General features: G+C 50.0%; 1 protein-coding gene across 1 annotated transcript in view; it reads left to right on the forward strand.

Annotated features, from left to right (window-relative positions):
• Positions 1-334: 334 nt before the first annotated feature.
• The window catches only part of LOC147663190 (spindle and centriole-associated protein 1-like), a 113,432-nt gene continuing 85,834 nt past the window's right edge, over positions 335-27,932 (forward strand). The window contains exon 1 of the mRNA XM_086950604.1: positions 335-514. Coding sequence (XP_086806730.1) covers positions 364-514 — 151 coding nt within the window. The 5' untranslated portion in view covers positions 335-363. The remainder of the gene's footprint in view (positions 515-27,932) is intronic.

Raw genomic sequence — 27,932 nt, forward strand, 5'->3', positions numbered from 1 at the left:
TACAGCACATCAAGGTGAGTAACTTCATCTGCAGTAAGTATCAGTTGTTTCAATGTTAATATGATTGATGGAGTGTGAACTTGTTTGTTTCATTGAAGAATCAACTGAACCTTTGTAAAGTCACTTGATTCTGAACTCTTGTAGAACGTCATGTCCTCTGTATGTCTACTGTCGTACACAAAAATGTGCAGTGTTTTTACATTTTTGCTAATTAATTGTCTCCAGTGTTGCAGGGTTTTAATGACCTTTCTAGTTTTGAGTGTGTTTGCTTTTAAATCATAAAGTACAGGAAAATGATAGTTACATTTGTGATGGTTGTACATCCTTTAGGGTGTATGCGTAAATACGCCAGAAGTAATTCCAATGGAGGACAGTATAGAGCGCCGCATTGCAGAGCTGAACCGCCAGAGCGCTGAAGCACGCAAAAAACTGCTGCAGCTGATCGAGCAGCAGAAGCATGCCACTGCAGCATCTCCACCAATATCACCCATCTCCTCACAGCCAATGTGGTCAGGTAAGGTCACTCAGCTTGACAACATGTGGTGTTACCTAGTGAGTTCAAATGCAAACCAAATGGAAGTATCCTGCTTAATTTGTTCTAGGGGCATATTTGTAGCTTTTCTTTTTTACTGTGCTGTAGTATTTTTCATAAGTGTTTCTGAGCTTCTTAAAAAAATGTGGTGCCAACATAATCCACAGCTGGAACCAATCTGAGGAGCAGTTCAGAGACATGTATATTTTCTTTGGGTATCTTAATCTAGTGCTTTTTCCTGTTATGATAGCTTTACTAATAGTCTGTGTGAGAAGTTGGCCTGATATGCAGTGCTCACTATTCTAGTGATCACTATGTATCAGTCCAAACAACCCTTATTGATGATTGGTTGTAAGTCAACCGATAGACCAGCTATCCTAGTAGCATGGACAAGAGCAGTCTTCGGGCTAAACTCTAGAGGGCGTGTTAAGCCAGCTGTTATACCATCACATATACCCCTTGAACACCAAGTGAAAAGGATGCCACACAAGTGTTATGAAAATAAACAGTGTATTTATTTAGATCACAACAGCCCTGTACTCTTTATGAGGACAGGGTACTAAGCACACAACAAAACTCTTACAAAAATACTTTAAGTTGCACAATTTACACAAATGCCCGAGGGGCACGAAAAACCATATACTATAAAAGTGAAATGCGAAATTACTAGCAGGTAAGTACTAATCTCATAGGGTTTAGAATCGCTAGGACTGGCCTACTGAACCTTCAGATTACTAGCAGGAGGCCTAGGGGACTCGGGTGCAGAGTGTGCACTCTCACGCGGGATGCGGGACAAAGTCTATGGAGGCTAGTAAAAGCAAAGTTAGTGTTCTCGGGCGAACCCGACTAGGTAGGTCAAAACGAAAGTGGATCTAGGCACTTAGAGAGTTGTTCTACGCTGGAGCACCGGGGTACTCGGTTTACCTAGCCCAGGGGCTGCGGTTGCATAGGGTTAAAGTGTCGTCGGAAACCCTCGTTGACGAACCAGGAGCCTGAAAGAAGAAGTTGCTGGCAGGCGACCAGTGAAGATTGTTCGGTGGATCCAAGCCTGGATCGAAGATGGAAGACACCTGTAAGCAGAGGGGACCAAGTTCTGAATCACTAGCCAGTGATTAGATGGGCACCAGGATGGCACCGGATGGAGTCACCTCGACCAGGTGAGTGGGCGACGCTGGGCTCTGCAGTTTCACGGACCAGGAGGCGTTGTCGGCGACCAGGATGGAGGTGCGAGCTGTCCCACGATGGTTGCTGCTGTCGACGTCGCTGGACCCAGGATTGGGGCAACAAGTCTTGGCAAATTCAAGCCCACGCGGTGGACACAAAATGGCGTCTGGAGTGGACCAGGAGGGTCCGGGGTGCTCCTCTTTTGGAAGGGAGCAAGAGCCAGTCCGGAGCAACCAGACCAGCAGTGGTGTTGCCGTCGGTCGTCGTCGGGAAGGCCACCAGCCAGCGGGCTAGTAGCCAGACAACGCGGTGAGCAGCCAAAAAGCAGAAGGGCCCCACGCAGATCTGGTGGATGCTGGAGGGCTGAACTTCGGTGCTGGAGCTGCTCAGGGTTGGGGCTTCTCGGACCCCAAAGCACTCACACGAGGATCCCTCGGCGGTCGTGCTGGATAGAAGTCGTGCAGTTCTGATGATGGCCGGTCCCTCGAGGTCTCGTCGCACCTACGGTTCTCAGCTTTAGCTGTAGAGGTAGGTAGAGGTCAGAGGTGCCAGGGAAGCCGGATCTCGTTGTGCTGGTCAGTCGGATTCCGGAGGAAAGACGTGCAGCAAACCGCAGTGTTCTTAGATGGTGCCTGCGGGTGCAGGGTGACTACTCCTTAGTCACAAGGGAGAAATCTTGAGAAGAAGTCGAGAGTTCCTTTCGTAGAAAGTAGTTTCATGATTCAAAGATGATCAAATTTGGAAGGGTCCCCGTTCCTGCCTTTATCCTAAAGAAAGGGGTGGGTACGCGACTAGGTCCTGCCCTAGGGATGGGACCAGGAAGGGGGGTGGTTACACCCCTCTCCCATGCCGGACTTTCCCCAGCTCAGGGGCTGGTGTGCCCCTGGAACTGGTTCTAGCCGGCCTATGCGTAGTGAGCACCGGGGTGCCACTCAGCAGTCACCTTCCTGTAAAGCCCTGCCTACCCAGGATACACAAAACCCTGTCTGGGATGGTGCTAGCACCGCCCCTGACAGGAAACCCTTTGTCCAAGCTCCCCTCGCTGGAAGGACTCCCAGCTGCAGGGGGTCAGACTTGTGTCTGTGGTGGCAGCATCCATTTTGTGATGCTGAGGCTTGAGTTAACTTTAACCGGGGTTCACAGTTACATACATGTCGTGTCCCTCTAGAAGGGTGGAATGCTAACCCCGTCACCAGAATTGGTGAGGGGTTAGTATTCCAATTCGTATGACACCTTACTCGACATGTTTTGATAAAGCGATACCAAAGATAGCATATAACCGCGAGGATTATAATGCACTTAAGAGTATATGGTACGCGTTATCATGGAACAGCTATTAGGACTTGGTTCCGCAAGCTGCAAACGGGCTCAGCTCATGCCAGAGCACCATCTCACACTATTCCAAGCACTCTGCCTTCAGGATTGTCAAGGCCTGCCATAGGAGTGACTGATAGGAATCTGTGTGTCCATTTTAGGGTTAGATATAGGTATACTATATCTAAAGCAAAGGGTGATTACACCACCTTGCCCCAGCTGTCGTGCAGCCAGTTGTGTCAGATTTTGATGGCCAGCCAGGGGTGGCATAATGCATGCTGCAGCCCCTGGTAGGCCCTGGGTACACCTATGCCCTGAGTTACAGGGTCTGATAAGGTGGCCCAGTACCAATTGGTAAATGCACCTAAGGTACACGTGTCAATTTAGTGAGAGAACAGCAAGGCTGTGGGTCTGATTAGCAGGCCCACAGCCAGAGAAGTCGTAAACCAGTGAAGCAAAAAGCAAAAATCTGGGGTGATCATAGGATTGCAGACACTACTCTCCTACAGTCTGGACCTCGAATATCACCTATCCAGCGCAGAAACTAGAATCATCTGTGTAAAGAGAATTATTTCAGTTCTAAAACACTTTCTTTGTTGTTAGGTTTGTCTTTATTGGATGGTTGTCTAAATAAACCTTTTTTTCAACATGCCAAATCAAAGACAGTGAATACTTTGAAAGAGAACAGAAATGCAGCACTAATTCTTAAGAAAAACAGGTAAATGCAAGGGATTGGAACTAGATAGCAGCATGAAAGAAATTAGTGACTGCACTATCCAGACTGAACAGAACTGGGTGTTTAATGAAGTTATTTGTTCTGGCTCATGTGAGTACTAACTTAATACTGAAGTCTGCCATTTTCCCTTTCCCTGACAAGAAAATGGAATGCTTACACACCTTTGGCTATCGTTCTTTGTATTGACTGATTTGTATATTTTTAAATTAAGAAAACATGTTTTCCCTCGTCTTCCTCCTTTTTACTCTCCAGAGGCAGCATGCATTCACTGGTCATGAGGATCTGTCCTGTTGAAGTAGTGAGTAGGACCATCATACACATTGTGTAGTACACCTACCAAGCTCTGTTGATGGAATGGAGTTTCATTTTTGGCAGGTGATATTCAGGCGGACCCTGAAAGGCCACAAAGCTAGAGAGACTCTCCCTGAATCCTCCTTTTGGTGTGCTCAGTGGAGGGCAGATGTATGCAGCTAGTTATGCTATCCCATTTTTTTACCATTCCAAAGGTGGCGATCACGCAAACTGTACCATGGACCTTCACTGTCAGCATCTTTGCCATTTGCTTTGGAGTTATTATATGGAGTGGAAAGGATCACCAGTCACTTGTTTGTCATCTCACTTCACAGTATTGGTGATCCATTAGATATGAAGGAAACAGTAACATAGCAAGACCCTCCTTGCCATTGAGCTTTCCAAGCGTGAGGATTGCTCTTTTAGGATTGTAGTGTTAGTTACCTTGTACTATATCAATGGGATCCTACTGCTAGAGGATATCCTCTTTTTCTCGCCAAGTAACTACTTGATTTGATTATGGAATTTATATAGCGCACGAATGCCTAAGGGCGTCTAGGCGCTATGGGGAGGGCTGTGCCAGGGATTCAGATGGAGATGGTGTAGCTTAGTTTGAGAATAGCCATGTCCTTTGCGGGTTTCTGAATCCGAGCAACGTTGGGCATCTTTTCATATCTATCGGGAGCGAGTTCCAAAGTTACAGTCTACCCAGGACAAAGCTTCTTCCTCCCAAGCAGGCTTTTTTAAATTTTGATATCTGGACGAGTTTGTTCTGTGCGGCGCGTAGGTGTCTGGGTGGATGGTACCATGTGAGGTGTTTTTTCAAGAACGCTGGTCCATTTCCATACATAGCTTTGTACGCCAGACATAGGGATTTAAACTCAATCCTTTTCTTCACGGGAAACCAGTGGAGTTTTTTTAAACCTTCTGAGATGGACTTGAATTTGGGGATGTCCAGCAGCATTCTGGCGGCTGCGTTCTGCACTCGCTGCAGTTTAAAGCATATGCTGTTTTTGGAGGCCTAGGTATAAGGCATTTCCATAGTCCAGTCTAGCCATGACCAGAACCTTCACTAGTGTTTTTACTGCTTCAGGGGGGATGAAAGCACGTACTTTACGGATTGATTTCAATGTTAGAAAGACCTGAGAGATAACCTTATTGAACTGGTGTTGGAAGGTCAGTTTGTCATCAAAAATGATGCCCAGATTCCTCACTTTATGGACTGTGGTAGGGTGATCTCCCATACTGGGAGGCCACCAGTTCGGTGACCAGAAGGAGGTATCAGATCCTAGCAGGAGAACCTCTGCTTTGGTCCCATTAAGTTTTAGACAATTTGTCCCCATCCATTGATTTATGAAGGGCAGGCATTGGCTAAAGCGGTCAGCTGTTTCCTCTGGGCTGCTTGATAGGGACACCACGATTTGGGTGTAGTCTGCGTAACTGATAAATGTGAAGCCGAACGACCTGATGATATTGGCTAGAGGAGTCACATACAAGTTGAACAAAGCGGGGCTTACTGAGGAGTCCTGCGGCACCCCACACGACAGAGTAAATTGCTCTGAGCAGAAGTTGCCCATCAGAACATATTGATACCTGTTGTTCAGATAATATTTGATCAGCTTTAGAACGGAGTTCCTGGAGTCTTTTGATTAGAATATCGTGGTTTACGGTGTCAAATGCCGCCGATAGATCCAACAGGATCAAGGCGGCCTTGGCACCGGTGTCTAGTATTGCCCATGATCAGGGCAGTTTCTGTGCCATGCCCTTGTCGGAACCCGTATTGGGAGGAATCCAACAAGTCTTGTTTATATCTAGTTGTGGTCTTCCCCTGGTGGTTTCTATACGGGTCAATAAAAACAATATATCATTGAGGTACTTGATCAAACCAGTACCCTATAAAATACTTTTTAAAATGTCTACTTTGTAAAGTCTTATATAATGCCATTTGTGTTACCTGTGACTGCTAGCCCTGTTCCCCTGTCTTATCCTTTCTTTTGAGTTAATAGTTCATGGCTTTAATATTGTATGTGTGCTTACTATGCTATCACATATGTTTTTTGTTTCAGTTTTCACTTGTATATGCTAGGAATTGTTAGATGCTCCTCTCAAAACAAACCTTTGAGCTTGTGTATTCTTTTCACATTAAAGAAGCACTGAAGGTAGGTAGTAATCTCAGGATATATCTCCCTTGCGTCCCTCCTCAATATACAAATGTGCATTCCACATGTCACTGAGTGAGAAGACTCGTTGGTGCTCAGCCAACCAGTTTGCATCTTCCATATAGTCACTACCAATCATCGATTCCTTTTTTCCTGCCTTTCCTTGAAACTGCCTCTTTGTTGTACACTTCTTTGTTACTTTTCTTCCATATCTGTGGAATGTGTGTGCCATGCCACAAATATCCAGCTTTTTTAATGCTAAGACACCACAGTGTATAATCTTTAGTCCTTTCACAGTACTTAATATGGGTGATGTTAGACACAGTGAAAAGTTTGTGGTTTTGGCCACTCCATGGATCTTTGCTAAACTGGCAATTATCTGTTTTAATGGTTTGCCAGTTAATATTTTATTATGCCTGTAATGCTTCACGATGATGCGAATGATGGATTTAACCTAGATCCTTGTGACTGGGGTGAATGTTTGCATCGTCCAGCATTACGTTCATTAATTGTTTATTTTACCTATGTAGCCCTAAGTGAGAAAGCTATGCCCAGACGTGGGTCTAATGCTCACTACACCTCTGGATTCAAGCTAGCCTGGCTGATGAAGGGTGATGCCCTGAAACTGGTCCCAGGATGCTTTTTTCCGGTCCAGGGAGGACCTAGCTTGGCAGTTAAGGCTGGACTGTCCCCACAAGGAACAGGGTCAAGACTGATTTGCATATGGCTGGGTCCAAACTGGGGTGGTGGTGTGAGCAAAAGAATGATGGATTTAACCCAGACCCTTGTGACTGAGGGTGAATGTTTGCATTGTCCAGCATTCCGTCCATCAATTGTTTCTTCTGTAATGCTTCACGAGGCATTTGAACCAAACTTTTTTTCTCGAGTTATTTCTCCTTGAAAGTAGCATGTCACTTCGCAGTAGAGGCCACATTGCAAAAATGCACTCCTGTGCCTAGCATGGGATTGGAACAGTTCAAGGCACGGGCCTCCAATAGAGATCTAAGAGGCCTGTTTTTCATGAAACCCATTGACTTGGTAAATGAGATTCTTTTAGACTACCTGTGTTTTATGTGTCTATCCTAAACATGTGGCATGTATCATACCTGCAAGGAGGACCGCTGTTGGATACACTTTGATCTGATGTCTCCTAGGGCTTTTCAGTGAGAGACTGCCTCTGCTGAGCTTCACATGCAACTAGTTATCAATCTCTGATGAAATATGTTTTGTTTGTAACTCTAACAGGTATCTGGAAATATCCAGACGAGGCAAAGGTTCTGTGAAGACAGCTGGACAATATTAGTATTTTCTCTGTGCTGATCTGCAGAGCCAGGAGGCATTGAATATTCTCCTCTGCTAGGAGCCCCCACTGAAATTCAAAATTTGACATGTTCTCTTCCAGGGGATCCTCATCAAAGTCATAAGCATTAGAATATTCCCGCCCATGCGCGGGACCCCGGAAACAATATATTATATGTGCCCCACATATACATATACATATATATATAAATATATATATATAAAAATAAGCAATCGCAGCCAAATAAAACAGTAGAGCTGGAATATGCTGTGAAGAATTTCCACCATACATGTGTATTAGCATTAGAAACATGATAAACAACACAAATGCTTGTTTAGAAACTGTTTTAATGCTTAGAAAACAGCAGAAATTCTTATAAGACACTGTAAGCATATACAGCTCCCAGGCTGCATTGCAAATACCCAGTCTAAAAAGACTGAAAAGCTAACCCTGTGGCTGCATGTACCAAAACTGACGCTGTGCCTTTAAGGCACCTCTGCCCCTAGCTTCCCATCATGCCTCAGGGGTTACAGTTAGGTCAGTTGTTCTTTCCGGCTCCTTCAGGAAGGACCCTGGATACACAGCTCCACAGTTTTTCTGCCTTTTTCAGTCAGAAAAGCTTCTAAAGAACATTTTTTTGATTTACTTTGACTTTTTACATCAGGGTCAAGTAAATAACTGCTTAACAGTCGAATTTTTGTGAGGTTTTTCCTGTCAGGATGCCTTCATTATTCGATGATTGCCCTTCTTGTGGCCACAAGAAGGCAAAAACGGACTCTCATGAGGTCTGTATTTTATGCTTGCCAGAAGATCATGATCCAAAGGACTGTTCTCATTGTCAAAACCTGTCTGACAGAACTTTAAAAGACAGGGAGAGGAACAGGCTCTATGGTTTGGCCCAAAGATCCATGAGGGGAAGATCTACAGAGAGGAAGAGTTCAAAGAGACCCAGAACTCCCTCTAAAGGCAAGTCAGAGCGTCCATCGACCTCAGCGCCGGGCTCGGCGCTGAAAAAACAACATCTGATGGAAAAATCGAAAGATAAAGCTCCGTCGACGTCGGGACCGGCGTCGACGAGGAAATCGTCGTCGAAAAGAAAATCACCGACGACGAAGAAAGCTCCGCCGTCGTCAACTAGGCGACGATCGGCGTCGAGAGAAGCCACGAGATCTCCGTCGACGAGAAGATCGACGTCAAGACGTAAGTCAACTCCGCCGCCGTCAACCAGGCGACGGTCGGCGTCGAGAGACAGAATACACTCGCCGTCGTCCCAACGTCGACAGGCTTCGAAGAGTGTGACACCTCCGCCGAAGTCTCCACGGAGGCGCTCGGCGTCGAGGAGCAAGAGCCCCCTCGGACGATCGTCGTCGAGGAAGGGATCATCGTCGAAGACGTGTCGGCGCTCGACGTCGAGGATGTCCGATCCTCCGCCGTCGCCACATGCCAGATCGACATCAAGGGCTTCGTCGACGACAGGACGTCGAAGGCCATCTCCGTCGCCGACAGACCAACGTCGGCCGACGTCGAGACCTCCGTCGACGGCAGGGCAACGCCGTTCGACGTCGAGACCTCCGTCGACGGCAGGGCAACGCCGCTCGACGTCGAGACCTCCGTCGACGGCAGGGCAACGCCGTTCGACGTCGAGACCTCCGTCGAAGGCGGGACGACGCTGTTCGACGTCGAGGGAAAAGACACCGTCAGCGGCTCGACATCACAGGTCGACGTCGAGAGAACACAGGTCGTCATCGAGGCGTTCGACGTCGAAGATTATCACTCCGTCGACGCCGCAGAGGCGTCCAACGTCAAGGGAAAGACTTCTAAGACGTCCGCCAACACCGGTGAGACGAAAATCCCCTTCAGTGCCTTCGACTATTTTGGTGACCCAATCGGCTTCTCACCATTCCTCCTCAAGGGCCTCTAGCTCATCGAGGTCCAGTTCCAGGAGTAGAAGTCCGTTGCCCCAGCGAAAGATAACACTCTCGCCAAGATGGTATGCTCCTTTGCACACGTGGAAGGATTCTGGAGCGACGGAGAGGCTGCACAGATATGTAAGCCCACTCCACAGGTCACCTCTTCAGAGACTGGTAGAAGAGGCAGACAGACAGAGTCCTATCAGGCACCAATCACGCTCTCGGGAGAGGAGAGCGGAAAGGTCACATACCCCCAGGGTCTCCCGATCACCGCGGAGAGAGCATCCCAGATCTCAAACGCCGAGAAGGGAGAAACGAACTGAGAGGTCGAGATCTCCACGAAGGGAGCGTCGGAGAGAATCACGTTCTCCTCGAAGGGAAGACCGACCGAGAAGATCGCCAATGAGGAAGGTAAAATCTCACCACAGGAGAAGGAGAACACCATCAACCTCCTCCTCATCCTCTTCAAGATCTTCTAAAAGGGATTACTCCCCAACGCTGGCAGACAGCCCTCACTCCAGAGCTTCCCCGCTTGACGACGTCAACACATACCTAGACGTTCTTCAAAGGGGCGCTCAAAAACTTCAAATAGAAATGGCTGTTCCAGAAGTTTCCACTACTGTAATTTTTGAGACCCTTCGGCACAAATCATATTCACGGCCTTTGCTCCCATTGGTTCCAGGGATAATGGACCCAATCAAGGAGGTCTTCCTCACGCCAGCGGCAATCAGAGCGGTTCCGGCACGTATCCAGAAAAAGTATAGGCCGGCCGACTCGGATCCAATCTTTGTTAAAGGGGAGCCTGCGGCGGACTCGGTTATCGTAGCCTCAGCTAGGAAGAATCACGCAGTCGCACCCTCTTCTTCAGTTCCTCCTGACAAGGACAGCAAGACCCAAGATTCTTGGGGACGCAGAGTGTGCAGCACAGCAGCTTCATCACTGAAAGTCTCTAGTGCCTCAGCACTTCTCGGCAGATATGATAGAGCACTGTGGGACTCCATGGAACGATTCAAAGAGAAATTGCCCAAGGAGGACCAGAAGGACTTTGAGGAAACAGTGACGGAGGGCTGTTTGGTGGCAAACCAAATGATCAGTTCGTCCGCAGATAACGCACTCCTAGCAGGACATGCCTACTCGCATGGGGTTTGCGCAAGAAGATCTTCTTGGTTGCGGTTGACGGGTCTCAAACCAGATGCCCAGCAACGCATCCTCAATCTGCCCTTCTCAGGATCTTCACTCTTTGGGGAGCATGCCGATCAGGAAATGACCCGCATGAAAACCGAATTGGACACGGTGAAGGCGGTTGGTCTGGAAAAGAGGAAAGAGCCGTTCAAGCGACGCTTCAAGACCAACAAGAACCGGGGAGGCCAACAGAGGGTTCAAACCCCTCAATGGTCTCAGAACAAGCCACAAGGGAAGACACAATACAGAGGAGGAAAATCAGGCAGAGGCAGAGGCGGACATCATCAGTCCTCTGCCACGCCCAGAGGAGGCAAGGCCTGAGCAGTGGCTTCCTCTGGCGCCGTTACCCACTCCAGTGGGAGGAAGTGCTTCGCAACACCTGGAAGAGTGGGTCAGCATCACAAAAGATCAGTGGGTGCTGAATATACTGCGCAATGGATATGCGCTACGTTTCCGGAAGAGACCACAACCGATTCCTCCAAAAAAGACTCGCTCGTACCATCTAAACCTCCTCAAAAGGGAGGTGAGCGTCCTCTTGCAGAAAAACGCAATCGAAGAGGTACCCCCATCCCAAAGGGGGAGAGGAGTGTACTCAAGGTATTTTCTAGTCCCCAAAAGAGACCAAGAGGACAAGTTCAGACCGATTCTAGATCTTCGGTCCCTCAACAAAGTGGTGGTCAAAGAGAAGTTTCGCATGCTGGCACTTCATCAGATATGTCCTCATCTACAAAGTGGAGATTGGATGTGTTCGGTGGATTTACAGGACGCGTACTTCCACATTCCTATCACACCAGGTCATCGGAAGTACTTGAGGTTTCTGGTAGGGAACAAGCATTACCAGTACAAAGTACTTCCGTTCGGTCTGAAATCCGCACCAAGGGTGTTCACCAAGTGCATGGCAGTGGTAGCGGCATGTCTACACAAAAAAGGTCTGTTTGTGTACCCATATCTGGACGACTGGCTCCTGAAGAGCCAGTCCCCTCATCAAGCCACCAAAGACTGTCGTCTGTGTCTTCAACAACTACACAGGCTTGGGCTCCACGTGAACACAGAAAAGTCAGTCCTGCATCCCACGCAAACCATCCACTATCTGGGAGCGGTCCTAGACACAAATTTAGGAAGAGCGTTTCCTTCGCAGGAGAGACTATCTTCCATGGGGCAGAAATGCAGAAAGTTACTTCAGTCTCCTCGTCCAAAGGTGCGAGAAGTAGCGTCTCTACTGGGCTCCATGGCGTCCTGCATCTTCCTAATTCCAAACGCCAGGTTGAGGATGCGTCCTCTTCAAGAGTCTGTGGAAGACCAGTGGGACCAAGCGACTGGAGATTGGGAGGATCGAATCATCCTATCTCAAGCAGCACTATCCTCAATACAGTGGTGGACTCGCCCTCGGAATGTCTTGCAGGGAGTCCCTTTTCAGCAGCCTCTTCCTTCGATGTCTGTGATAACGGACGCATCTCTGGAAGGTTGGGGTGCTCACATGGGTCGTCTTCAGATTCAGGGTCGCTGGTCGACCAACCTTCAGACTTACCATATCAACATGCTGGAACTTCGAGCAGTACATCTGGCGCTCAAAGCGTTCCTTCCAGCAATCACAACGGACAAGATCTTGGTTCAGACGGACAACACTACAACAATGTTCTATCTGAACAAGCAGGGAGGAACACGGTCTCGCCCTCTGTCTCAGGAGGCCCAAGCCATATGGCACTGGCTTCTGGCTCGGGGACTGTCGGTGGTGGCAGTACACCTTCCAGGCGAGCTAAACACAAAGGCGGACGCACTCAGCAGGCACTTCGAAGATCAGCCAGACTGGGTGCTAAACGACGAAGTAGTCGAAGAACTCTTCCGTTGCTGGGGCCATCCAGACATAGATTTATTCGCGGACGACGAAAACGCCAAATGCCACGCCTTCGCGTCCAGGTTCCACCGACCAGGGACACAAGGGAACGCTCTCCTGCTGGAGTGGACAGGAATGTTCGCCTATGCGTTTCCTCCTCTGGCTCTGATTCCGAAGGTGGTGGCCAAGCTCATCAGATCGAGCATGGACATGATCCTAGTTGCTCCGGATTGGCCGCGACAATGGTGGTATCCAGACCTATTACATCTGTCGCTGTGTCCACACAGACGTCTGCCATGCAGACCAGACCTGTTGAGCAAAATGAACGGGAGGATCCTGCATCCCAACCTCCCGTCACTGAACCTGACTGCATGGCTCCTGAGGTCTTGCAATACGGACACTTAAATCTGCCTCCAGAATGTATGAATATTTTAAAAGAGGCAAAGAGGCCTTCCACTAGGGCGTCTTATGCATTCAAGTGGAAGAGATTTTTCATTTGGTGTAGGGACCATGGCTTTGATCCCACCACAGGACAAGAAGAGGTAGTCCTCCCTTACCTCCTTTACCTAGCGACATCAGGGTTGAAATACGCTTCTATCAGGGTTCACCTATCTGCCATAGTAGCGTACAGAAAATCACCTACACAAACGTCGTTTTTTCAGGTCCCAGTGGTTAAGGATTTCCTTCAGGGATTGAAGAAGGTCTATCCCCCTGTGAGAAATCCTTCTCCTCCCTGGGAGTTGAACCTGGTTCTCTCCAGGCTGATGTCTGCACCGTTTGAACCTATACACAAGGCCTCCTTGCAGCATCTCACTTGGAAGGCGGCCTTCTTGGTGGCAATAACCTCTGCTCGCAGGGTTAGCGAGATTCAAGCACTCTGCACCAAGGAACCCTACACGGTGTTTCACCACAACAGAGTGGTAATGAGAGCTCACCCCTCTTTCCTTCCAAAAGTGGTATCGGATTTTCATATAAACCAAACGATTACCCTTCCTTCGTTCTTTCCTAACCCATCGACCCCAGCTGAGAGGTCGTTGCACTCGTTAGATCTTAAACGGGTGCTAAAGTTTTACCTAGAAAGAACAAAGGGCACCAGAAAGACAGACCAACTCTTTGTCAATTATGGGTCAATGAGGACCGGGTTTGCGGCAGCCAAGAGGTCCATCTCCAGATGGATTGTCTCATGTATCAAACTAGCATACCAGCTGGCTGGCAAACCTTTGTTACAATCACCCAAAGCTCATTCCACTAGAGGGAAGGCAGCCACAACAGCGTTTTTACATGACATTCCCATGTCAGAAATTTGCAAGGCTGCGACATGGAAATCAGTCCATACCTTTACAAGGCATTATTGCCTAGAGTCTGATTCCAGAGCGGATTCTCAAGTAGGGCAAGCCTCCTTGAGAAACCTATTTGGGTAGTATAAGGCCTACTGTTTGGGCCTACGAATGTGAATGTTACCTGTTGATTCCTTTGCCCGCAGGGATGAGGTGAGGCTCGCTACTCTATTCTAATGCTTATGACTATTGATGAGGATCCCCTGGAAGAGAAGGATTAGTTACTTACCTGTAATCCTAGTTCTCTTCCAGGGGTATCCTCATCAAAGTCATAAGCAACCCTCCCGCCTCCCCGGGCAAAGGACTTTGTTTATGAAGTAGGAGATGTTTTAACCTGTTATTACCATGGTTTTGTTTTCAGTCTCCGAAAAGAACAACTGACCTAACTGTAACCCCTGAGGCATGATGGGAAGCTAGGGGCAGAGGTGCCTTAAAGGCACAGCGTCAGTTTTGGTACATGCAGCCACAGGGTTAGCTTTTCAGTCTTTTTAGACTGGGTATTTGCAATGCAGCCTGGGAGCTGTATATGCTTACAGTGTCTTATAAGAATTTCTGCTGTTTTCTAAGCATTAAAACAGTTTCTAAACAAGCATTTGTGTTGTTTATCATGTTTCTAATGCTAATACACATGTATGGTGGAAATTCTTCACAGCATATTCCAGCTCTACTGTTTTATTTGGCTGCGATTGCTTATTTTTATATATATATATTTATATATATATGTATATGTATATGTGGGGCACATATAATATATTGTTTCCGGGGTCCCGCGCATGGGCGGGAATATTCTAATGCTTATGACTTTGATGAGGATACCCCTGGAAGAGAACTAGGATTACAGGTAAGTAACTAATCCATCCTTGACCTCTGAACTGTTTTGGAAATTGACACAGGCTCTGAGGGTCTGTGAGAATTTTGAAGGACTACTTCATGACCAATTCTTTCTATGGTGTCAAAGGAAACACAAATTACAAGGAGTTGACTTGGCAATCATCAACAGGAGATACCTTATTACAGATATGTTACTAGAGGCTCTGGGGTGCATACATTGATATTATGACATCACCGTTTGGTAATCCGGAGAGCCATAACAACATGCTGGAACTGAGAGCTGACCATCCAACCCTCTAATCTGTTATGTCGACAGTCAGATCCAACTCTTTTCTTCTTCCAGCAGACACCACCACCACCACTATGTCTAGCTAATCAAACATGGACAGATGAGAAACTTGGTCTTTGTGAGGAACGCACAAACGATGTGGCATTGGATGCTAGTGAGGAATCTCAGCCGTCCTCCTTGCAGAAACTGAAGGCAGTTGGCTACTCAGACACCAATTGTTGCAGCACCTGCAGGCGTGGGATTCTGAGAAATAAGCCTCTTTGCTAATCAAGAAAATTCCAAATGCTAAACATACGCTTTCACTTTCCCAGCGCTTTGATCCTAGAGGAAGTACTTTTTAGTAAATTGGTTAAAGGCATTTCTGTACAGCTTTCTTCCAGATCCCCTGCTCCCCAAAGTGATCAACAAGGTAAAGCAAGGCAGTGCAGAGTTGATCCTTCGAGCTCCAGACGAGTCCCTTTATATTTGCTGCACATTTTGTTCCCACAAATTTCAACCCAGCTACATAGGAGTTGTTTAAAAGAAAATTGCAAGCTAATCCTTCTAACCAGGATTTACCTTTGCAGATATTGACAACCTAGTTCCTTGCAATATAACCGTTTTCAAGCTGTCTGAATGGAATGGAAAGGTATTTGTAGAGCGCGTGGCTACCCGGAGGCCTCCCAGCGCTAAGTCATCGAGACAGGGTCCACAGGGACTAGGCAAAGTGCAAGGTCTTTAGTTGCCTCCGAAAAGCCATGTGGTACGAAATTACGCGAAGGTGGAGAGGCAGGGAATTCCAGAGTTTGGAGACATTATATGAAAAAAGTCTGCCGCCACTCCTGGATCTTTTGATCTTAGGAATCTCTGCCAGATGAAGATCATCTGATCGAAGGTTCCGGCTGGCTTTGTAGGGATGGATCATGGTGGAGATCGTGGATGAGCTGAATACTTGCCATGCTTTGTGTACCAGGCAAAGAGCTTTAAACCTGATCCGCTCCTGAACCGGGAGCCAGTGGAGGGTACAGAGGGCCGGTCTGGCTACAACCTGTTGGGGTTCCCGTCAGCAGTCTTGCTGCGCTATTTTGAACGGTCTGGAGTTTCCTGACTGCGGAAATGGGAGCGCCTAGGTGCAGTGTGTTCCCGTAGTCCAGTCTGGAGAGTATTAGTGATTGGACCAATACCTTCTTTGCCGCCGATGGAAGAAGGGGCAGAACCTTTCGTGCCATTCTAAGTAAGCCGTAGCAAATGGCTGCTGTTTTCCTGGCTTGGGTTCTGAGACTAAGATCCTGGTCCAGCCAAACCCCGTGGCTCTTAATTTCTGATTTTGGGGTAGGGGCTGGACCCATGTTAGGGGGCCACATCAGACTGGGATTAAAACTGATAGTGTTACCCAGGATCACCATTAAGTTTAAGCTGGCAGACATCCATCCATCCAGTTTGAGATGTCATTTAGACAGGAGTAGAGGGTATGAATTTCGTGTTCGGGTTGGTTAAGCCCGACCACCAGCTGAGTATCATCAGCGTAGGTGACTATACGAATGCCATGAGGATCTATTCTGGTTGCTAGCTGGGACATGTAAACATTAAAAAGGGTTGGGACATGTGAACATAAAAACGGGGTTGGGCTGAGCGAGGAACCCTGGGGCACCTCGCACCGTAGGAGTGTAGATTTAGAAACAGTTTTCTCATCGAAAATCTGATCGGTTCTACCCTCTAAAAAAGAGGCTAGCCATTAGAGTGCCGTGCCATCCACTTCTATGTTTGAGTCGCCGAATCAAGATCGAGTGATTCACTGTATCGAAAGCGGCGCTCAGGTCAAGGAGTAGAATGGCCGCCGCACCTCCTGAGTCCAAGATTTTCCTGCTCTCCTCAATCACTGTCAATAAAGCCGTTTCCGTACTCTGGCGTGGCGGGAAACCGGTTTGGGAGGGATAGAGCAGGTTATGGCTTTCGAGAAATCCAGAGAGTTGAATTAATATGTTTCTCTGTTACCTTGATTATGGCCGGAAGAAGGGATATGGGGCGATAGTTACCCAAATCTGCTGGGTCCAGATTGGGCTTTTTTAGCAGAGCTTTGACCCTTGCCTCTTTCCTCAAGCAAGGAGTTGTTAAACGACCCTAATGGCCTGGGAGGACGATATATCAAAATGCATGTGCAGGCAAGAAGAGGGGAGAATTCTATGGAGAAGTGGATATTTTCGTAGTCTTCAACCGGGGAGCCCAGAAGGCGGCAAGTGAACTGATCCTTATGAGCAATAGCAAACCCACCCCCTCGACCCTTTGCGCGGTCCAGTCTTTGTAGCACAAAGCCAGAAGGGAGGGCTTTTGCAATGTCTGGCTCAGAGCTAGAGGAGAGCCAGGTTTTCATAAGGAAAAGCACGTCGGGGTCTTGGTCTCTAAGTAACATCCAGATCTCTGCCGTGTTTTTAGGCACAGATCTGCAATTGAGAAGGAGGATCCTATATTCAGCCTTAGCGGGGGTAAGAATAGGCCTATGTGATGTAAGGTCATGTCTACATGCAGGGCATTGGAATCATATCTGGGGAGAAAGTTAACCCACAATGAATTTTTGGGAGGTTATTTAGTAGGAACTGTTGTATGTGTAGCGGTCTGGAGTGGATAATGCAGGCGTTCTGACCCCTGGGCCCACCGGGCGCGGACGGGTGCAGATGGGTTTGCCTTAGTCACACCTTCGGCGCGCGTTCACTGCGCAGTCGCGTGACCGCTGCGCAGTCGCATTAGCGTGCACATTTAATCGATTGCCGCCACCCGAGTTCAGCCACTAGAGCGCTGACCCCGTGATGGCAGACCGGAAATGAGTAAAGAGGCCCGATCCCCTAGAGCTCTGAACACGCCGCTATTCCCCAAAAGCACAACACCGTGAGTAAATTTCTAATTTCAATTTTTAAAAGACTTTGGCACAGTTAAAAGAATAAAAGAAGGAACGTGATTGGCAATTCTGTATTCCTATCCCCATTGGCAATTCTGTATTCCTATCCCCAGAGCGCACAGGCCTGCAGCCGCACCCGAACGCGTGTGCTCTGCTTCTGGCCTGTGTCGGTTCTAGGTGATCGCGTTAGAAAGCACGATTTTAATACTTGCCGCCACCCGAGTTCAACCACGAGAGCGCTGACCCAGTGATGGCAGACCGGAAATGAGTAAAGAAGCCCCGATCCCATAGAGCTCTGAACACGGCTCTATTCCCCAAAAGCACAACACAGTGAGTACATTTCAAATTTCAATTTTTAAAAGACTTTGCCACAGTTAAAAGAATAAAAGAAGGAACGTGATTGGCAATTCTGTATTCCTATCTCCATTAGCAATTCTGTATTCCTATCCCCAGAGCGCACTGACCTGCAGCCGCACCCGAACGCGAGTGCTCTGCTTCCGGCCTGTGTCGGTTCATCTTAAAAGATGGTTTGGATCTTGTCTATAACCATAAAACAGTTTTTCGGGATATGTTCTTCACTAGGGTATTGTTTAATGATTTCACTCATTAAGGATTTCCTGGAAAGTCTCAGAAAGGTTATACCCTTCGTTAGGTGACTTTCACAACCATGGGAATCTGGTATGGCCCTTTGTAAATTAATGGCCTGCCTTTTGAGCAGGTTGAATGGAAATGTATCCTTCTTGGTACCTACACATCAGCTGCAGTGGTGGGTGATCTTCGAGTTTTTGTATTGAGAACTATATGCATTTTCTCTTTGTTAAGGTTTTTCTAAGGAATCAAGCTTCTTACAGGAGTTGTTTCGGATTTCCCTATTGATCGTACCATTTCCTTTCCAACACTAGTTTTTCTTGCCAAGCCGAAAGATCCTTGCACACTGTAAATGTGATGAGATTTCTTTGTTACCATTTAGACAGAACCCAAGATATATGTAAGGACGAACAGCAAGTTTTAATTGCGCAGTTGTTGACACATATCTGGCTGCTTAAAAGCTGCTAGGGGCTAGACGGATAGTATCTTGCATTACATTGTGCTATTAGAATGTTATTTACCTTGTAACCCAAGTTTCACTCCACCGGAGGGACAGCAGCCACAGGTGTTCTTTTGAGGAACATACTGTTGGACCCGGAGTCACCGGTCCACCCAGGGTAGCCTGGCACAAAGTGGGAAGGCCTAACTTCAAGGCAACTTGTCGTACTTGCGCCACACTCAACACAGCACCCCAGCGTACCTCCACCAAAAATGACACCACACCGATTTAGAAAAGGTGGAAAAGCTTTATCTTTCCTTTCGATTGGGTTTTCAGTTGCAACACAATTTAATAAATCGTCATTTTAGGCATTGGCATCAGATCACCTGCATTTGTAAACACATGTCATGGCATAAGATTGCATTTCGTAAGCGAACCTTACTTAGTCATAGCACTAGAAAGCAGATTAGATGTAAAGGTACATTGAAAAGGAATCAAGTAGCTGAGTGCCTAGAATGACGAAGGCAGGTTAATACATTAAATCATAAAACATTTAATTAGCTATACTTTCACTTAAAGAAGGCAGGTCAATACATTGAATTGAATTGCGTGTGACGTCCACCAAAAGTAGGAAGGTCTTAATTCCAGCAATGTAACAGGGTTCCTACTTCCAGTCAGGCATGACTTCCCATTACTTTAGCAGGTAAACATGTCCTCAGTTTGTTATTTGCAAAGCACTGTTTACAGGGCCCACCTATCACTTTCTTTCACAAGGGCCAGGGAGGTCGATCAAAGTTACGGCCCAGCAAAGGTCACTGCGCACTGCGCCTCCCCTCCTTCCAGCCCCAGAACCCGGCTTACTTTTGAGTAAAAAATTCTGTCTGGTGGTCCATAAGAGCCAGAGGATTCTAAGGAGGACTCCCGGACTCCCGCTGTTGTCCTCAATCAATGCCTGCAGGCCCCGGAGGCGGGTCCCACACCAGAGACCTGTCGGGGGTTCAATCTGGCCTCCCCCGTCTCTTCCGCGTCTCTCCTCCCTCAGCACACCACACGGGAGGGAACTTCACTCGGGCCCGGCCTCCTCTAAACCCGCCCCTCACCTTCCGTTGCCTCCTTCTGTCAACGCCGGGCGGGGCTGCACCGGCCTCCGTCGCCCAGCAACCAACTCCGAGGCGGCCCCCCTCTCCACGCCAACGCCAGTTCCCAGGAACTCCACCACTGGGGAACTGGCGGACAGATGTCCCCTGCAGCAGGGGGGGGGGGGGGGGGGTGTCCAACGGTTAGATGGCACCCTCAGCGAAGGCATGAAGCAGGTCAGTGGAAGTGAGACTGCATAAGCGCAAAGTGTGCGGAATGGCCCCAGGGTCTGTGGCGGTAAAGTAGGACAATACCCCACACAAGAGGAGGCTTAAGGGAGGTGTCAGGACTGCCAGTCACTGGTTGCATTAGGGTTCCGGGTGGCAGCAGGGGTGAGAAGGTTAGTGACAGAAGTCTTGGCCCTTGACAGAAGGCAGCAACACTCGCCCCCAGCTACCAGATCAAATCCCCTCAATCCACCAATGTCAGACCAGGGCTTCCCACTCAAAGGAGGCACAAGGGGGGGGGGGGTGTTGTGGACCCCGGTGTGAGGTGATGATGGCTGGGCTAGGTCAACGTGCATGGAGTAGCGCCAACAGAGAGGGGTAGCAGGCCCAAAGGACAGTCCGATCCCCCCTCAGTGCACCAACCTCCCCACTTAGTAGCCTTCACTCTTGACCAGACTCTCTACACAAAATGGCCGTCCAACATCACCCCTATATATAGCATGGGCCCTGAATGACTAGAGTGGACCAGAAGGTTCTGGAACCCCTCATGTCATCCAATGGCCCAAGACACTGAGGCGACAGTTGACAGGCCACCATTTTGTAGAAGAGCACCTACTCTTCCTCCATTTTGAAAGAGCACCTGCGTCTCATTACTAATTGGTAATAATGAGGCGCCTAGAGACCTAAGGTCGATACTCAAAACCCACAGTGGACGCAAAAATAGAGGGCAAAAACAAAGGAGAAAAATAAGGAGGAACCACCCAAAGGACTGATAGGTCTAACACGCGTCCCCGCAGCTGAAAGTGGGGAGAGCTACCCAACCCCTTGGGAGTTCTCGTCACTAAGGCGAAAGTACCTCGAGAGACCGTCCGCATTGGTGTGGTCCACTCGAGGTCGATGTTCCACCCTGAAGTCCATTCCCTGTAGGGAGATGGACCACCTTAGCAACTTGGGATTCTCACCCCTCATTTGCATCAGCCAACGAAGGGGCCGGTGGTCGGTCTGAACAAGGAATTGCGAGCCAAACAGATATGGCCGCAACTTCTTCTGGGCCCATACCACCGCAAAAGCTTCTCGCTCGATCGCACTCCACCTCTGTTCCCGGGGGTGCAGTCTCCTAGAAAGGAACACCACAGGTTGGTCCAGACCCTCCTCGTTGAGTTGCAATAGCACTTCCCCAATGCCATGCTCCGATGCGTCTGTTGGGACGATAAACTCTTTGAAGAAGTCAGGGGCCCTTAGGACAGGAGCCGCGCACATAGCTTGTTTTAGGGTGTCAAAAGCTCGTTGACACGCCTCAGTCCAGACTACCCGTCGGGGTTATTTCTTGGATGTGAGCTCAGTCAAGGGAGCCACAATAGTACCATATCCCTTGACAAAGCTGCGGTAGTATCCTGTGAGGCCCAGGAAAGCTCGGACCTCAGTTTGGATCTTGGGGGGCTCCCAGGCCATGATAGTTTCAATCTTAGCCTGGAGGGGCTGCACCTTACTCCGGCCCACCAAGTGGGCTGAGTACACTACCGACCCCTGCCCGATCTGGCACTTGCTGGCCTTGATTGTCAGGCCTGCCGGCTGCAGGGCCTGAAGGACTGCCCGGAGGTGACACAAATGGTCCACCCAGCTGCTGCTAAAGACAGCGATGTCATCAAGATAGGCAGCAGAGAAGGCCTCCATACCAGGGTGGACCTGGTTCACCAGCCGCTGAAAAGTGGCAGGGGCGTTCTTGAGCCCGAAGGGCATCACACAAAACTGGTAGGGGCCCGCAGGAGTGAAGAAGGCTGGTCTCTCCCTTGCTCCATCTGTAAGGGAGATCTGCCAATATCCTGATGTGAGGTCATAGGTACTTAGGTATTGGGCAGCTCCCAAGCCGGTCAATGAGCTCATCCGCCCTTGGGATAGGATGGGCATCAGTCTTTGTCACCGAGTTCAGTCCCCTGTAATCCACACAGAACCTGAGTTCTGGAGTGGTGCCCGGCGGGCAGCTTTTGGTACCAGAACCAGCGGACTGGACCAGGGGCTGCTTGAAGGTTCGATCACTCCCAGCTCCAGCATCTTAGTGACTTCACTGTGGATGCTGGCCTTCACCTTATCTAACAGCCGGTAGGACTTGGATTTCACAGGTGGGCTGTCCCCTGTGTCCACATCATGGGTACACAGGTGTGTCCTTCCCGGGATAAGAGAACAGCGAGAAATACTGCTCCAGGACTTGGCGGCAGTTTCTCCGTTGTTCGGGAGTCAGGGATGGTGAGAGGATTACCCCCTCCACCGACCCATCCTTCTCTTGGGACTCAAAGAGATCAGGGAGAGGCTCACTTTCCTCTTCCTCTGTCCCATCAGTAACCATCATCAAGATGACCTCATATCTCTCATGGTAGGGCTTGAGACGTTTGACATGGAGCACCCTATGGGGCTGCCTGGGGCTCTTGAGGTCCACCACATAGGTGACCTTGCCCTTCTTCTCAACCACCTCAAAGGGGCCTGTCCAGCGATCCTGGAGGGCACTTAGTTCTCCAGGTTCCATCACCCACACTTTCTGGCCAGGCTCCAACTCCACAGGGTGAGCATTGTGGTCATACCACTCCTTCATGACAGCCTGGCTGGCTTCAAGGTTGTCAGAAGCTTGCTTCCACAACTTAGCCATTTGGCTGCGGAAAGCCAGCATGTAACTCACCACATCCTGGGGAAGCCTCCTGGGAGTCTTTTCCCATCCATTTTTCACCAGGCTGAGAGGTCCTCTAACAGGGTGCCCATACAGAAGCTCAAAGGGGCTGAAGCCCACTCCTTTCTGTGGCACCTCCCTGTATGAGAACAACAGACAGAGTAGGAGGATGTCCCATTTCCTCCGCAGGCTCTCAGGCAAACTCCTGATCATGCCCTTTAGGGTTTTGTTAAACCTTTCCACCAGACCATTGGTGTGGGGGTGGTAAGGGGTGGTGAACCTGTAAGTGACTCTACATTCCTTCCACATAGCCTGCATGTATGCTGACATGAAGTTGGCCCCTCTGTCAGACACAACTTCCTTGGGGAAACCCACTCTGGTAAAAATCCCCATCAAGGCCCGGGCCACTGCAGGTGCAGTAATGGTCCTCAGAGGAATAGCCTCTGGGTACCGGGTGGCATGATCCACCAGAACCAGGATAAACCTGTGACCGGCTGAAGTGGGTGGATCTAGTGGCCCAACAATGTCGATGCCCACCCTTTCAAAGGGGGTGCTAACGACAGGTAGTGGTTCCAGGGGAGCCTTCAGCTTAACCCCGGTTTTCCCACTGGCTTGACAGGACACACAAGTCCTACAGAAAGTGTCGGACGCAACCCTCATCTGAGGCCAATAGAAATGTGGGACAAGCCGGGCAAAGGTCTTGTCCTGGCCCAGGTGTCCTGCCAAAGGAATTTCGTGAGCCAACTCCAAAAGAAAGGCTCGGTATCGCTGGGGAACTACCAAGGCCCAGGACGAACAGTGCACCGGAGCCTTGGGTTCACTGTAGAGGAGGCCATCCTCCCAGTAGATGTGAAAATTCCCTGAAATGTTACCTGCTGCCTGGGATTCGGCCTGTCGCCTCAGACCCTCAAGGGTAGGGCACTCCTTCTGCCCTTGACAAGACTCCTCCCTGGTAGGTCCTCCCTCCACTTGCCACTCCGCAGGGATAGGTAAGTCCTCCAGGGAGATAACATCCCCCTCCATGGACTCCGGGACCACCACCTCAGGTGCCCCATCCATCTCACGGGATGTGGACGCCGAGGCAGGTTTTCCCCGTCCCCGGATCTTCCCCTTGTTGGTAGCTGGCTGGACCTTTGTTCCAGGTTCCAGCCCTTGCGAACTCCCCCTCTGGGCAGTCGCGGACCGCGTGTTTGCACAGGTCCAATCCGGTGATCCCAGCATTTCTGTATGTGTCTGGACTCCACCTCTTTCCAAGCATTGTGCTCAAGGTCGTTTCCCAACAGACAATCGACTGGCACGGCAGGGCTCACCGCAACTCGCAGAAGGCCCGTGACCCCTCCTCGCTCAAGGGGAACTTCGGCCACGGGATACTGACCTATTCTGCCGTCAGTCATCACAGCTGGGTGGAGTACGTTAGGAATCCCCTGCTCTGGGGACACCAGCTGTCTCCGTACCATGGTTATACTGGCACCTGTGTCCCTCAGAGCCTCCCCTCTCTGGCCGTTGATGGTGACCCATTGCCTATACTTAGTGGTATTTGGAGGCACATGGACCTTAGGAACCATGTTATGTTATGTTATGTTAAAATAAGCTTATATAGCGCACGGCTACTCTAAAAGAGTGTCCCGGCGCTTTCCACAGGCGGCTCAGTGTGTAATAACATAACAAGAAAAACAAATACAGGAAAGAAAAAAAAAAGGCCCACCAAAACACAATTAGACATTAAAAAGCCAAGTCTTCAGGCTCTTCCTGAATTGAAGCAGATTAGGGGTACTGCGTAACGCCAGTGGCAGAGAATTCCACAACTGGGGCGCCTTGAAGCTGAAGGAACGGCCCCCAGTGCGGGCCTTCCACACACGTGGAACCACAGCAGTGAAAAGAGATTCGGACCGCAGTGAGCGGGCTGGGCGATAGAAGGCCAATCTACGCCGTAGATACCCGGCCCCTGAGCCAAACAGGGCTTTGTGCATCAACGTAAGGGATTTAAACATGATCCGCTTACGGATAGGCAGCCAATGGAGCTTCTGCAGCAACTCAGAAGCTCGTGAACGCCTATGCAAGCCAAAGATGGCGCGGGCAGCATAGTTTTGTGCCACCTGTAGGCGTTGGACCAGGTAATCAGGGAGGCCAAGAAAGAGGGCATTTGCGTAATCGAGCCTGGACCCAATAAGCGCCTGCACGGTAATCCGCCTGTGCTCCGCAGAAAGCAGTGGAAGAAACTTGCGGAGCATCTTCAAAATGCCGAAGCAGGTTCCGGCCAAACCAAGGACATGCGCTCTCAGTGACAGCTTATTATCGAGTTTGACGCCGAGATTTTTGGCAACCGCAGATGACTGTACGGGAGGGCTCTTTCAGATGGCCACCATTGCCGCCACTCAGGGTCGGTGACACAGCCGAAGAATAGGACCTCCGACTTACTAGAGTTGGCCTTCAGGTTGTTGTGCTGGAACCAGTCGAATACCATGCCCAAGCAACCCCGAATACTCTCTCCGTCAAATGGTTGATCTTTGCCGCAAGTGAAGAGGAGTTGCGTGTCGTCAGCGTAGGACACGATCTGGGCCCCGTAAGCCTCCACCGCCGCCGCCAGAGGGGACATAAAGATGTTAAACAACGATGGGCTCAGCACAGAGCCCTGTGGGACCCCAACCCCCAAAGGCGGCATCTCTGCGGAGCTCTGGGAGACCCAGATCGTCTGGCGGCGGCCTTCAAGAAAGGATGTGAACCATTTGAACACCGTCCCCCTAATGCCAATGTCATGGAGCCTGGCGAGGAGCGCCGCATGGGGGACGGTATCAAAGGCCGCTGACAGGTCTAACATGACTAACATGGCCTTGCCACCAACATCCAAGGTCTCCCTGATGATCTCCGAGACCTCCAGCAACGCCGTTTCCGTACTAAAGTTGGGGCGGAATCCGGATTGGGAAGGATGGAGCAGATGGTTGGTTTCAAGAAAGCTCGACAAGACGCCATGGACATGTTTCTCGGTGATCTTGGCCAGAGCCGGGAGAAGTGAAATTGGCCTATAATTGGCCAGGAGCTCGGCATCAAGACCCAGCTTTTTCAAGAGGGGGATAACCATCGCCCTCTTCCAGGTGCTAGGCACCCTCCCCGCCCTCAGGGAGGCATTGAGGATGGGATTAACCAGGGGATTCACCACCGCCGCCATCCCAGCCAGGAATTTGGCAGGGCATGGGTCAAGTGGCGAGCCTGATTTGAGGCTGGCAAGCAGCACCCGCGACGCCTCGCTAGTGACAGCAGGAAAGTCTGTCAACACTGCGGCAGGCGTGGGCGATAGGTCAAGTCCTGCCCCGGGGCCACAGCCACCCTCCTCAACGCTCTCCGAGAAGGAGGCCTGAATCGCCTTGATCTTGTTGGTGAAAAAGCTGGTGAGATCACACGCCCACGCCTCCGATGGCACTGGTGGGGGTGAGTGGGAACTGGGGGTCGTGAACTCCTTCACCACCGTGAAGATCTCCTTGCAGGAGTTCGCCGCCACCTCAATCCTCCTAGCAAGGTATTCTTTTTTTGGCACCTAAGATGTCCCGGTGATAGGCCTTTATAGCCGCCCTGTAGGCGAGTTTGTCCTCCTCGTTGTACTGAAGGCGCCAGGCCCGCTCAGCAACCTTGCATTGGCTGCGAGCCACCCGCAGCGCCTCTGTGAACCACGGCGCAGATTGCCGTAATGCCGTGGACCGAGGGGCTGCCAGTGGGGCAAGATCGTCCAGCCTTTCAATCAGCCACGACTGCAGAGCCTCCGTGTCTCTTTCCGGATCACCCGAGAGGTGGCAGGGATGTTCCGCGAGCGCCTGCTCTAGCATATCAGATGTCACTCTATGCAACGCTCTCGAGGCTGGTCTAGGTAGCATGGGAGCAATGTTCTCCGGCCGCCCATTCTCAAGCACAGAAAACCTGATCAGCCTATGATCCGTCCAGAGCACTGGCAGAGTCTCTACATCAGCAATCGGAACTGATGAAAACACTTGATCGAGGGTATGCCCTCTCTCATGCGTAGGACCTGACACAAACGGTACAAGGCCCAGCGGAGATGTAATGTCCAGCAGTTTGATAGTGTCCGGGTCGCCTGTCACATCAAGATGGAAGTTGAAGTCGCCAGCCACTACACAATGCTGTGTAGTCAGCGCCAGTTCGGAAATCGCTGTCTGCAGATCCTCCAAGAAGGAGCCCATAGGGCCTGGCGACCTATAGACCAACAGCCCCTTAAATGCTTGGGCCGGGGACAGTCTGAGCGTAAAAGCAATGGACTCCGAGCCCCCAATGGGATTCAGAGGGAGAACAGAACAGGAGACGTTCTTCCTCACCACCACAGCTACTCCACCGTCCCTACCCTTCCCTCTATCCTGCCGAAAGATGTTATAGGCTGGGGGGATAGCAGAGAAAATATCCGGATTCGACGCTTCTCCCAGCCAAGTTTCGGTTAGGAGAAGACACAAGGGGTTTTCCCTCACAAGGAGATCATATAAGTGCAGGGCATGACAGCCCAGCGACCTCGTATTCAGCAGCAAACAAAGGTGCTTAACACGAGCCTCTACAGGCCTGCATACATTGACCGGTGTCCACGTGGGCGCCCAGCCGCAGGCCGGGCAGCGACGTTTCCCCTTGAAGCGCCCTGGAAAGACCGAGCGACAAGAGCAAGAGTAGGTCTGCATGGCGCGCAGCATCGCCGAGGTATAAGTGATCATCCTCCCCCTCGTCGGACCAGGCCGCAGTCTACCGGCGCCTCCGGGACGCTGGCGGGCGCAGACGGGCAGGACTCCGGCACGACTCAGGCTAAGCGAGGGCGTCCCCCTGCGCGTAAGGGAGCAACTTTAAGTAGGCTCTCCCGCCATCCCTTCGCGCGCGAGTCCGCTCAAAGATGGCGGCCGCCGCCGGATGAAGTGCCCCAAACCAAAATGGCGCCCGAAGTAGATCCCCAGGACCCGGACCCACCAAAGTGGTGGTGCTTTGAAGGCACAGAGTGCGCTTTTTAAATGCATTGAGGGGGCAAAGGGGCGCACGCTGGAAGCAGCAATTTAAAAGCAAGGGTAAGTGAAAATAAAGATACGAACCCAAATACAATCTCGCTGTCTCCCAGGGACACTAGGGTTAGCCCTGCCCACTCATCTCCCTTGTCTAGGGGCAGCTCCTCCCCGAGCACTGCACTCGCCACCCCAGGGGTTTTTCCTCCAGTGGG

Source organism: Lissotriton vulgaris, unplaced genomic scaffold, assembly GCF_964263255.1.
Source record: "Lissotriton vulgaris unplaced genomic scaffold, aLisVul1.2 SCAFFOLD_2536, whole genome shotgun sequence".
In the NCBI taxonomy this organism is placed as follows: Eukaryota; Metazoa; Chordata; class Amphibia; order Caudata; family Salamandridae; genus Lissotriton; species Lissotriton vulgaris.